The sequence below is a fragment of the Bicyclus anynana genome, chromosome 21, assembly GCF_947172395.1.
Source record: "Bicyclus anynana chromosome 21, ilBicAnyn1.1, whole genome shotgun sequence".
Classification (NCBI taxonomy): Eukaryota; Metazoa; Arthropoda; class Insecta; order Lepidoptera; family Nymphalidae; genus Bicyclus; species Bicyclus anynana.
In genome coordinates, this window is record NC_069103.1 from 12,639,923 (window position 1) to 12,654,420 (window position 14,498).

The 14,498-nt window shown below is 35.0% G+C and overlaps 1 protein-coding gene across 2 annotated transcripts in view; it reads right to left on the reverse strand.

Moving 5' to 3' along the window:
* Positions 1 to 14,498, reverse strand: part of LOC112054351 (sodium/calcium exchanger 3) — a 135,520-nt gene that overhangs the window by 29,895 nt on the left and 91,127 nt on the right. For both annotated transcript variants that reach the window (XM_024094121.2, XM_052888032.1), the window contains exon 2: positions 2,660 to 2,751. In XM_024094121.2, coding sequence (XP_023949889.2) covers positions 2,660 to 2,751 — 92 coding nt within the window. The remainder of the gene's footprint in view (positions 1 to 2,659; positions 2,752 to 14,498) is intronic.

Here is a 14,498-nt window from a genome sequence, read left to right on the forward strand (position 1 = left end):
GATGTTTTTCTTTAGCAACTACTTTTAGTAACTAAACCGATTTAGATGAAATTTGAAATGAAAATATATAATACACATAACACTTTGTCTTGAAAAAATCCACGATTTCCCGAAATTTGTGAAAAACTGATGGTTTGGTTAGTATGAATGTTTGTAACTCTTTCACGCCGAAAACACTAAACCAAATTAGCTGAAATTTGGAATGGAGATGGTTACCTTGATTAGGCTACTTTTCATCCCGAAAAAATCAAATATCATGTAGGTACATACTTCTTTTTATACACGGATACCACCGCGGGGCGCAGCAGAATAGAATACCAAAAAATAACATCAAAGCTAATAAGACAAGCAATAATCATTCAACACATAATTCAAGATGACTAACTTTTATTTTTAACAGATGTCACTGGCTGACTACCGTGATATTCTGATATACTCAAAATCGCGTCATTGTCATCAACGTCACGTCAATCGCCGACGGATATTCTGTCTATCCTTTTTTCTAAATCTATACTAATATTATAAAGCTTTTTTGTTTCTTAGTTTGATTGAACGCGCTAATCTCAGGAAGTACTGGTCCGATTTGAAAAATTCTTTCAGTGTTAGATAGCCCGTTTATCGAGGAAGGCTATGTATTATCCCCATATTCCTACGGGAACGGAAACCACGCGGGTGAAACCGCGCGGCGTAAGCTAGTAGTTTATTAAATTAATCAGCTAAGCAACTGGTCTATCAAGGCGATGTTTCCAAAACGCTTGTACTATAGGTATCTTAGCTGGTCTTTTTTACATCATTTATATGAGGATTTTCATAACCAAACTACGTTAAATACCATGACCGATTCTGTTATGGTCTTAAACAAATAACCCTTTCCTTGTTTAACTGAACTTACCCTGGCCGCAGGGAAATCATTTCGACTGATGTATTCTGGCAAGCAGTATTTCAAGTGGTTAAAATATCTTGCCATGTATATTTCTTAAACGATCTTTACTAATACTTATAACTTTAGGTTATGCAATTTTGTAAAAAAAATACATATGAATGTTTGTATGTTTGAATTTAAGGTTTAGGTAAGTTACAAAAACATTTATGGATTTTGTTGAAATAAATATTCCTGGTCCAAAAAAGAATATTATAGTCCTATTCGTACTATTATAACATATGCTAAATCCTACTAGTTAGTATAGAAGATTGGGAACAGACCAAGTGTAGCTACTAGTTATAATAAAAATATATCCTACTTCCTATAAACGCGAAAGTTTGTATGGATTTTTGGATGTTTGTTGCTCTTTAACGCCGCTACTACTGAAGCGATTTGGCTGAAAATAAATTTTACTCTGGATTAACACATAGACTACTTTTTATCTTGAAAAAATCCATGGTTTCCCGAGATTTTCGAAAACTGATTATTTTAATGTTTGTTACTCTTTTACGCCTCGACTACTGAACCGAATTAGCTGAAGTTTGGTATTAAGATAAATTATACCCTGGATTAACACAAAGGCTACTTTTTACCCCGGTAAAATCCATGATTCCCGAGGAATTTCATCCTTCATTAATCTTAATTTACTGCAAAACATTTATGTACTTACCTATACAATATTACTTATTAGAATCGTTCTCAGGTCATTCTACTTTTATAAATTAAATACTTTTCTTTAATAAGCATCGTTTCAAATACCTCAAAGTATCTTGTATTTTTATATCAACGGTCCCAATTCATCGGGACAAATAGAACCCTGTCTTTATGTTTGCTCTTGCAAAGGTCAAACGAAACGGCAGGGCAAAGGTAGTTCCGGCATTTGTTGAAGTATAAAAGATATTTTCATGACATTTACTGGTTTGTTCATAGTATTTTAGTTTTTTTTTAATTTTAACCCGGCAGTGCAAATGGTAGTTCCGGTATTTGTTGAAGATTTTATTTTTATTTATTTATTTAAACACAACGTTTGTTGAAGTATAAAAGATTTCATAACATATACCGGTTTGTTAATACTATTTTAGTTTTTTTTTTTAATTTTAACCAATTTTTTTTCATTTTTAGTCCTAAGAGCGCATCTGGTAAAGGCACGGGCTGATCTAACTGATGAGATTTTCGTCGATCATCCATATTATATAACAGTTCCAATATTTTTTTAATTTTTAACAAACGTAAAATTTTAGTTCTTAGTTATTGTAAAATCTAATATTTAGAGTTTTGGTGTTTGGGTTGGAAAAATATACTTTGTTTTTTTTAAAATTTATATATACAACTTTAAATACTTCAATGTCGTTTAGATAATTATAGTAATTTTGTCACCATATATTCAATTAAATATTATTTGGTCAACATTGTTAGTAATTAGTTGTTAATTTTTTGAATTTTGTTTAACATTTAAACACAAATATAACTTAATTATTATATTTAATATATATATTTATATAAAAAACATTATAAAGCTAATCTAAAATAATCTCGTAAGCAACTATATTCAATTAAAAGAGAAATAACAAAACATTGCAAATAGTGTATTTACAGTAGTGTCACCATTTAGCAAACATACAGTTGTGCAGCAACGCCTTTTAGTGGTAAAGGGGTAAAGTACCCTGTTGTACAACTGTATATTTGTTAAACTGTGTGGTGTGTGGGTAATTTTATGTGGAGATCATAATTGCATACCCCCGAGTAGTTCCGGGTTGCCGAGGTTGACGTAGAACAGGACATCTTTTTCGTAGCTGTCCTCTTCTATGATATGAAGGGGGATAAATTTCCTGGAACAAAAAAAAAGTGTGTTAATATTTTTTTGTGTTCATAATTCAGTAACATTGTATTTACAATAATCTATAACTTTATATTAAAATTATAGAGAGGTAAAGTGTGTGAGGTAGGGGGGTAATCACTGGATCTACTAAATCGATTAAGAAAATATTTTTACTTATAGAATGGAAAGTTATTTGTGAGTGACAAAGGTTATATTTTGTCCCTGTATTTCCCACGGGAACTACGCCGAGTACCCGCGTAGTTCCCGTTCCCGTACCGCAGGGCGTTTATTTTAATTTTATATGGTAAACTTCCTTATACTAAGCCCTTTGTTCAAAGCTTTAGGGAGCTTCATAGAGCCGACCCTTCTCCCATAAAATTATCATCTTGTTATCATAATTTGACTATAATAATGCCATAATTTAATATCATTTATCACTGCCTAAATTATGACAATATCTGGCGCGGTGAAATTAATTTCATCGTAAAATTTTCATGTTTACCTACCGTTCAAATAACTTTCTTGATAATAACAATTAGATAGTTTTCGTAAGTCGGTTAGAAAACAATAAATATTTTAGACATTTATTGAGAAGTGGGATTAAAATTATAATAATTAAGTTTATAAAATTATAATAAATCTTGAGTTAATAAAATTATAATAACAAAATAATAGGGGTATGAAAATGGTGTTTCAAATTAATTATGTTTTTTTATAAATTACGAATTTCGAAATAAAATTAAAATGTTCTGATTCAGATTTTACCACGCGAACAAATTCGCGTATCCTATGTCGCGTCATTCGCATCGATTGTCGCAGAGAGTTGTAGAAAAGGAAAAAGTTAAGCGAAAAAACAGACACGCTTTGCTATCAAGGACTGCAGTGAAACAAAAAGTCGTTCTCAGCGAACACTTCGAAAAGATTAGAGAGAAAGCGGCGTTTCTTTAAAATAAGGAAAATAAAGAAGACAAACTGTTACGGGATTACATGCATTAATAAAAGGGAATAAAGTCGACAATCGTAATGACATTAGATGGGGTCTAGTTACAATTTTCATGAGATCTTTCGCGCACAATGGTTTTGATAGCCTAACAGACATTATGGACCAAGAGCTGATAGGCATTTTTGAATAGCTAGTCCGCTTGACATAAAATTATTGTTAGAAAAGCTCAAGATATTCCTAATCTCTCTCTTTAAGGCGGCTCAGGATTGTGATGTTTGGAAGTCCATACAAAAGGCCTATGTCCTGCAGTGGACGTCCATCAGCTAATGTGATGATGTTGATGATTATGATGATGAAGAACTCTTTAAAAATATTATAATTTGAATATTGAAATTTTAATGCATTTTTAGTTATTAATAAAAAAATACATAGTAGGTAGGTAAATAATAGGAATTCGTCACATTTTTTTACCTACAACCATGTAGAAAAATATTGAAGAAAAAATTACATTTTCCCAAAAGACTAAAATAAAGCTAAAATAGGTATAAAAGTAATATATTATCCAATTTTAAAACCTTGCTTGTATATTTTCATACATTACTAATCCATAGGGGGGTAATTATGAAATACAAACACCTAAGGGGTAATACCCAGACAAACTTTAGCAATTTCTGAAAGGCCTGAATTCCCAACTGTCCAGATTTGCCGACGAATAAACAAATGTTTAACAAGGTATTTGTTTATTAAATAATGCTGGCGTATATTTAGATGAACCACTTCGATGGTCGAGTACTTAGCCTATGTGGTCCTAACCACGAGGTATTGGGTTTGAGTCTTCGAGTCTGACTTTGAAGCTTTTTTTTTATTCTTTACAATTTAACCCTTGACTACAATGTCACCTGATGGTAAGTGATGATGCAGTCTAAGATGGAAGCGGGCTAACTTGTTAGGAGGAGGATGAAAATCCACACCCCTTTCGGTTTCTACACGGCATCGCACCGGAACGCTAAATCGCTTGGCGGTACGTCTTTGCCGGTAGGATGGTAACTAGCCACGGCCGAAGCCTCCCACCAGCCAGACCTGGACAAATTAAGAAAATCTCAATCTGCCCAGCCGGGGATCGAACCCAGGACCTCCGTCTTGTAAATCCACCGCGCATACCACTGCGCCACGGAGGCCGAGGAGCTTTTTTTCTTCAAAGAATTCTCTCTCTGTGCGCTTTCATTTGAGACCCCACTCGAGTATATTTGCAGATATTCGGTTATTCTTCCCCACTTTCAACCCCCAGAACTTTAAACGGCTTAACCTTTTGTCATCAAACATGTCTAAGAACACTCGCACAGAAGTCATCTTTCATACAAAAAAAAAAATTTAAATCGCTTCTTCCATTTGGGAGCTCTGCTACCTACCTCAGACAGACTGACAGACACGTTGAATCTATAACATCCCTCTTATTGCGTCGGGGGTTAAAAATAAATATAGGTAGTGACACAAAAGCACGTGAAAAAATAGCCCTTAACATTTACAACAATGATATAAAATCAGTTAGAATTACCATAAATAGAAACGTTCTTCGATTTAATGAAATAGTAATGATTTTGTGAGGATTACGGATTCGTGGAGTAAAATTCAAAAGCGGCTTAATAACCGTCAATTAAAATAAAATGTCATGAATAATAGTCAAATAATAGCGTGCTATGCTCAGAGTCAAATTAATCAGTTGTGTTATACAGGGTGCTCGGGAGTACTTCCCATAACTCTAGGGTTATATCTAATATTATAAAGCTGAAGAGTTTGTTTGATTGAACGCGCTAATCTCAAGAGCTACTGGTCCGATTTGAAAAATTCTTTCAGTGTTAGATAGCCCATTTATCGAGGAAGGCTATAGGCTTTATATTATCCCTGTATTCTTACGGGAACGGGAACCACGCGGGTGAAACGGCGCGGCGTCAGCTAGTTTTTTAATAAAAATTAATTCAAGATGTTCAAGGAATATGGGTTCTGTAATGAATATTTTAGGAGTAAATAAGATTTCTTTTGTAAATAGATCTTAAAATGTGTCGCTCATCAATGCTCATCCTTATAATAATGACGTATTTATATTTTGAAATGCAACGTCATCGCTTTGTTACCTAAAGACGTGTGTTACATGGATAGTCGGTATTATTTGAATTACTTGGTATGAAAACATATTTCTTTTTTTTTGTAGTTAATAAAATATTAGCTATGCAGTTCCTATAATCATCATTAGGTGCCTTCTTCCAGATGAAGTTTGGCGGTCAGGCGTAGAAAACTTTTCCGGTCTTTTGCAATATTTTTAAGCTGTGTATATGTTAACTTGGTTCACTCTTGGCTTTTTTTAAAAATTGATTTAAAAAAAAACCAATTGTGACCGAAACCTCATTTACATTCGAGACAAAGTCGTTCCAGGAAATTTTGAACATTTTCCTTGCCCCCACATCTCAATTTCCTATAAGTGGCCTCGTTAATACCTTGAAGTTAATGAAAATAGTCCCGAGCACCCTGTATAAGCAAATAAAATTAAATCAACGTCTTCTCTATTCGACGACAGCGTCGATGATTTAGTGGTTTGCATATAATTATTTCATAAGAAATAGCTTTTTTAAGAGCCGTGATAGCCCAGTGGATATGACCTCTGCCTCCAATTCCGGAGAGTGTAGGTTCAAATCTGGTCCGGGGCATGTACTTTCAACTTTTCAGTTGTGTGCATTTTAAGAAATTAAATATCACGTGTCTCAAACGGTGAAGGAAAAACATCGTGAGGAAACCTGCATACCTGAGAATTTTCTTAATTCTCTGCGTATGTGAAGTCTGCCAATCCGCATTGGGCTAGCGTGGTGGACTATTGATCTAACTCCTCTAATTCTGAGAGGGGACACGAGCTCAGCATTGAGTCGAATATGCGTTAATATGGGTATATTATATATATCCTAGGCCGATTCTTAAACCCATCCAACAATTTAAATATGGCACAAAGTTTTCATAAAAAACTCGAAAAATATTCGCGATAAAACTCTGCGATGTAGTTAAAGATTAAGAACCACAAATATTTATGCAAAACCCCTAAAAATTTCACCATTCAGTCCGCAATTTTTTCAGCTTAGTCAGCGAGGTAGCTGAAGCGTGAACGCCTGATATCCCTGACATTAATCTTTGCAAACGTTTCTTAATATTCTGTCCTACGTAATATAAGTACCTTTGATGAATTACCCGTGGAAGCTTCAGCTTTACCTTGGAGCAAACCTGGTACAATTTTCTGGTGTAATGATAGGTAATCTAAATAATATCTCAAAGATGACTGACAGACTGACTGACATGGTGATCTATCAACGCACAGTCCAAACCACTGGCTAAAATTTAGCATGCAGGTAGATGTTATGACGTAGGCATTCGCTAAGAAAGGATTTTGATCAGTACCCCCAAGGGGGTGAAATATGGGATGAAAGTTTGTATGAAACTTTGTCAGTTTTGCGGCGATTTAGCTGAAATTTGGAAAGAAAATAGTTTTTACTTTGGATTAACACATAGGTTACTTTACATCCCGGAAAATTCCATGGTTCCCGCGGGATTTGTGAAAAACTGAATTCCACGCGGACGAAGTTGCGGGCGCCTGCTAGTAAATTATAAACGGTTTAGGTTGTAAGCTTTATAAGAATGTTTAGATCTGGTTAAGTTATTTAAGTTAAGAAAGCCATATCCTGATTAAACTTATCAAGATACTGTAATTTGTACGAGCGATGGTCTGTGTCTAGCCAATTATGGCTAAAACAAAAAATCTAAGCTCGCAGCGTAGTGGGTTCCATCCTAGAAGACGGGTCATTATTAACTTTGAGAGCTATCTGTGAAAGATCTTTGCGAGGTATATTGTAAAAGTTTTAACCGCGTTGGTCGAAACTAATCTAACATCTAAACTAATCATCGTTAGGATGGTCGTTTGATATCTTTACGTACCGGCCCGTAAACTCACCTGTGTTACTCTGTTTACTTGTTTTTTAACTAACTTGAAATTATATGTACTTTTATAGCCTCAAGCTTAAACAACCTTGTAAGCCAGTAAGAAGTTACATCGCCCATTCGATCAAGACGTATAAGAAACGCAATCTCTGAGCGGCCGGACTTTACCCACTGAGCGTTATTCCCCCTTCTTACCCTAACAACTTCATGAATTATGGTAGTAAACTATCATTTGAATATTGTTCGTAATAATTTGTCCAGTAATGATGATAGTTTTTTAAATTGTGTATAAATTAAAAGTATAGTAAAGCAATTTTGTAAAAGTAACTGGGTACAGAGATTTGAAGTGTCAGATTCGCGGCACTACCACGGATCCCTGAAAAATGCCCCATACAAAATGGCACGAATTAGTGATGTCGTTGATTATAATGATCGTTAGATCTTTGTTATTTGTGAATTTATGTTTATAGTTCATATATTGAAAAATGTCACGTTTAATGTAAGGAAGCTAAAACTGCATGTATTTTCATCTAATTATGAGAAAAGATTTTAATAGATTTTGATATTTTATAATCTCATTTATTTTCTAAACATTCAGACAATCTTTGCTTTATACGTATAAATTAGTTAACATTGATCTTATTTACCCGAATGTCTTATAAAAATCAATATATTCAAACCTAATCATCATCCCCATTTTGAAACCCGCTTTCCTAAATAAATACAGCTACAGTATTGGTTACTTTAAACTTACAATACGTTTCGCCAGTTACCTACTTTCGATCGAAAAGTAAGAGTCACTCTATGCATCAATAATAGCGTTATCGATTCGTTCTCTTCTAACTTTAGGCGTCCTTCGATTCATTATTACTTAGTAAATGACTTCTTGGAAAATGGGGCTGAATGTTTCAGTATACAAAACACTATTTTTAGCAGTTATGTTGATATGGGAGATATATTAAATTCAAACATCATCTAGTAGAGAGGTCAATTCTGTACATGAAATATATTTCTAAAATTAATTATATTCCAATATATAAAAATTAGTGATCGATACTGATGCCAAAAATGCAATCAGTAAATTTTTTGTCTTTCTGTCTGTATGTTCGTTATAGAAACAAAAACTTGGTACAATTGTTCTTCATACTCCTGGGCAGGTTGTGGTATACTTTTCATCACGCTACGATCAATAGGAACAGAGCAGTAAAGGGAAACGTTAGAAAAACGGGAGAAGTTACTCCATTTTTACAGCGATACTACTGTAAGGGCTGGATTACAGAGGTCTAAGGGCGGACGAAGTCGCTGTCGTCCGCTAGTATATACTTAATATATAGGGTGTCCCGTAAATCCTACGACATACTTTACATGATGAAAGCTGACATCAAGGCCTACTAAAATAACGCAATATATGTAAGCCGAAATTTTACGGTTTTTAAGTTTTATTGTTTTTTTTACAAAAAAAGAAGATTTAAAGAGAGATTTATAATTTGTTGACATCGTGTTGAAAGCATAGTTTAAGCATGTTTGTTGTCTCTAAGCAAAAAAAAAAAGGTTCTTACAAAAACGGATTTTGACATTTTCTTAAAAGATTTGTAATGAAAACCAGCTGTTCTATTCGCTATTTTGGTCTTTATTATCAACCTACTAAAGTGGACAACAAAGTATCACCTACATACTATAAGATATCCACCGTAATTACCGGATGACATTTGTATTTTGTATCTATGTGGATGACATTTTGTCAATTGATTTGTTTTTTATTTTGATGGGTTGATAATAAAGACCAAGATAGGAAATAGGCTAGCAGGTAGGTGCATTTATTGCTTTTCCGTATTTATGAAGGCATCACCAATCGAAAACATATACTCGTATATCATTATTTGTTCATTCTTGTCAATACCAAATCGAGCGGTCGCGAATTTCATCGGCTTTTACAAGCGCCCACGATAAAATTTTTGTTTATAAACGGACGTGAATGCAAACCACCGAAATTCATCCAATGAATTGCATTCGCTCGTTTCAATTTATATTCGTTTAATGGGTAAAGAGTGCATGTTTTCGAAAATTCAACAAACCTACTTAATTCGGCAATGAATTCCTTTTGTGAATATAATTACTATCAAAGTTTAATTGTGTGAAGTCATGAGTCGTTTGTCAGAAAGTGAATTCGTACAACACCGATCTTTGTTTTTTAACCCTCGACGTAAAAAAGGGGTCTTATAAGTTTGACGTGTATGTCTGTCTGTCGGCCTGTCTGTAGCACCATAACTCCTGAACGGATGAAACTATTTTAATTTTTTTTTATTTTTTATTCTTTACAAGTTAGCCCTTGACTACAATCTCACCTGATGCTAAGTGATGATGCAGTCTAATATGGAAGCGGGCTAACTTGATAGGAGGACGATGAAAATCCACACCCCTTTCGGTTTCTACACGGCATCGTACCGGAACGCTAAATCGCTTGACGGTACGTCTTTGCCGGTAGGGTGGTAACTAGCCACGGCCAAAGCCTCCCACCAGCCAGACCTGGACAAATTAAGAAAATCTCAATCTGCCCAGCCGGGGATCGAACCCAGGACCTCCGTCTTGTAAATCCACCGCGCATACCACTGCGCCACGGAGGCCGTCAAATTTACTTAGTTTGTTTTGTATGAAAGGTGACTTACGTGCGAGTGTTCTTAGACATGTTTGATAAAAATCGGTTGAGCCGTTTAAAAGTTCTGGGGGTTGAAAGTGGGGATGAATGTCTGCAAATATACTCGAGTGGGTCTCAAAAGAAAGCGCAGTGAAAGAGATGACTTGAGAGTGTAATTAATAATTTCATGACTTTTCAAAATATTCAATCTTATGATATTATTTTTTTGATAATGTGACAAACTGTAAGCCTAAGAATATTGACGATTCATAAACATAAGTAAGTTTTCAATTTATGAACGAATTTATCTAAGAGTTAAATTAAAATAAATTTTACGGACGGGTAATATAAATAATTTACTTTTTTTAGCTTATATTTTTTAATTATTATTTAGTTTCTACGTGGCTTTAATTATTTATAATAATTAAAGCCACGTAGAAACAGTCAAAGATATGAATAGATTAAGCAAGGTAAAGTTTGTGGTATTGTAAGGGGAAAATCTCTGAAACTTTTGAACCGATTTTGGAAATTCTTTTACCACTAGAAAGCCATGTCATTTGTGAGTGTCATAGGCTATATATTATACCCGTATTCTCACGGGAACGGGAACTACGCGGGTAAAACCGCGGGGCGTCAGCCAGTTCTACATAATCCCAAACTTTATTGCCCCGGCACATCACTACGTGACTTCATCAAAAACCTTAAATTATAAGCCCCGAACTTTCCAAATATTTAATGTCGCCATTTTGCCATCTTATAGCGAACTCGTCGCAAAGTTTCATCCCAAATTATCCTCTTGGCGGGCGGCCAAGTTTGCAGATGAAATGTCACTTTTTACATAATTTCGGTTAATAATTTCGTTGATAAAATGAGAGGAAGCCACTAAATTTGAATAAAACGACAAGATGTTCAAGTCATCTTTATGTTATGTTATGGAGCAAGTATTAAATTGGGACATTTTCATAATGCCCGGACATTACAAGTAACTTATTGAAAAGTAAATAAGTCCAGTGGTTAGCTTATGTGGCTTCGGGTCACGAAGTCCTAGGTTCGAGTCAATGGCACGTCGATTCTCTTTCTACAATCGCCAACGTTTCGAATATTTAAAAATGTATGGGACTGAATGTATAATTTTTTAGTTTACAAAGCGTTACCGTTTGTAGACAGAGAATCGATGTTCCACATGGCTACAGGCCTGGGTTGAGTCATGAGTTGCCAAGTTTTTCTTTTTTTCCAAGAAATTTTCAGGTACCTTGTAGGTTCTTTTATGTATTCCATGGTGGTAATACACTCCCACTGCCGGACCGAGTCAGAGAGGTTTCTTCGCGGTTAAAGGGGGGGGGGGATTGGGGGGGGTAATCTTTGCATCTATTGAAGGATTGAATAGAAAGCCACGTCATCTGTGAGTATCATAGGCTATATACCTATTATCCCTGTATTCCAACAAAAACGGGAACCGCAAGGCGGCGGGTAGTTTAATTAAAACCAACGCTTATTCCACGCAACAACTTTAACTATTTAAAAAATAGTTACTGTTCGCAACACTACGAGTAATATTGTTTTAAGGAAAAAATTACAAACCGCAAGCGAGAAGAAAATTGCTTCCTATAAAAAATTTCCCTTATAAAAGCCACAATAATTGAACATTCCTTCCTAACCTGAGAAGGGTTAACGCGCCCCATTTTTCCAACCCCCCATTATACGTGCAAGTGGACGTAACAAAGAAACCCTCGGAGGGACATTTGTAACCCATTGTAATCACACACCTGCGTCGATACAAGGTTATTTATGATGGGGTAAGATGGGGTAGAATCGGGTAAACGGTGAGCTAATGTTAACTCAATGAAATAAATGTCATTATCTGGCTATACTCTAAATAAATAAATACATTACAAAGAAGGAAAATTATTATATTAACATTAAAATATATTATCTATTTTTTTTAATAACTACAAGTTAGCCCTTGTATAAAATCTCACCTGATGGTAAGTGGAATGATGGAATCGCTTGGCGGTACGTCTTTGCCGAAGGGGTGGTAACTATGGCCGAAGCCTACCACCAGACCAGACCTGAGCCAATTTATGAAAGATAAATAAACTGATTCGATATGGATATCGAACCTAGGACCTATGTGTTGAGACCCATAACACTACCAACTGCGCCAGAGAAGTCGTCAAAACATACAACAGTATTGTAGTCTAAGATCTGTATTAGAAAAGTTCTACAACCATCCGTTTTTATTTATTCTTTATTCTTTACAAGTCAGCCCTTGACTTCAATTTCACCTGATGGTAAGTGATGATGCAATATATGATGTAAGCCGGCTAACTTGTTAGAAGAAGGATGAAAATCCACATCCCTTTTCGGTTTCTATAACACATCGTACTGGAACGCTAAATCGCTTGGCGATACGTCTTTGCTGGTAGGGTGGTTATATCAAACTAGCAACCTAATTTATATCAAACTAGCGGACGCCCGCGACTTCGATCGATCTCAACTTTCAACCGCTATTTTACAGCTTCATTTTTATTTATACTTATCGATGGATCTTAATCGAGCTCAGCAGTGAGCCGAATATGGGTTGATAATGATGAACTGTCATTAATAAAAGTTTCACCAGGAGTTTTTTAGGCAACCAACTCACCTAATTTTGATAATAATTACTATTCATCCAATAAACAGATGGGTGAAGAACGTTTTTAACGGATTTTCTACTATCTATAGGTACTAATAATAAAGCTGAAGAGTTTGTTTGTTTGATTGAACGTGCTAATCTCAAGAACTACTTTTCCGATTTGAAAAATACTTTCAGTGTTAGATAGCCCATTTATCGTGGAAGGCTATAGGCTATATATTATCCCCGTTTTCCTACGGGATCGGGAACCACGCGGGTAAAATCGCGCAGCGTCAGCTAGTTACATATATTTATGAGTGCAATCACTTAACACAATGTGACCCGGTAGTTTAGTACACTATAAAAAAACAAGTAACCACTGGCTCTTAAACTACATTTTATTATTTATGTTCCAACACCCCATCACATGTTTACCTGAATGATGTTTTATTTATAAGCCGAAAATGTTATTTAGGCGAAAACGATTTTTTTCGCCGTTTACGGAATATTTACTTAGATAAAATGATCACGTATGACCAGCACAATCTTTATTATAATACTTCGACCGCGTGGAATTCAGTTTTTCACAAATCCCGCGGGCAACATGGATTTTTCCGGGATGAAAAGTAGCCTATCTGTTAATTCAGAGTAAAATCTGTTTCTATTCCATACTTCAGCCAAATCGGTTTAGAAGACAGTACAGTGTAAAAGAGGAACAAACATACTTACACACTTACACACACTAACTTTCGTCCTTTATAATATTAGTGTGATAGTGTGATCAGAGAATCCCAATATGAGACGGCCTTTACCGTGCTGGGAATTAGATGAACTTTATATTTTAAAAACTGTTTACTTTTAAAAACTGTTTACAAAAACTAGAGAAATAAGATAGAGTACTTTAATTGATACGTCACTGACTTGGCACCGCCTGCAATGTGATCACAAGGTAGCACATACGATGTTATTTTTCGCTTTTTAGTTTATTTTTGTGATTTTGAAGTCGAATTTAATCGTTTTTGTTAGGAGTCATATACACTACGCAATATAAATGAGCAATATTGATGGATTGCTTCATAGCTTGATTGGTTTCAAAACTCATGTAGGAATACCATACATATTATCTAAATGCGAAAGTTAGTAACATACATACGCGGGTATATCTTTCGTATATAAACTACAGTTCAATACATATATATATATATATATATATATATATATATATACTAACCGACGCCCGCGACTTCGTCCGCGTGAAACTCGATGTAAACTTTCAAATACCCCTATCCTACCCCTACCCTACCTCTACCCTACGCCTACCCTACCCCTAGCCTACCCATAGCCTACCCCTACCCCTACCCTACTCCTACCTACCCGTACCCTACTTTTCTGGTTGATTTTTTACACCTTGTGTCCGAAAAATCCAAATATCTTACGGAACCATATTTTTTTTCAAAATAAAATGTAGCCTATGTTACTTGTGGATAATGTAGCTTTCGAATGGTGAAAGAATTTTTAAAATCGGTAAAGTAGTTTTTGAGCCTATTCATTACCATCAAACAAACAAACAAACATACAAACAAAGTATTC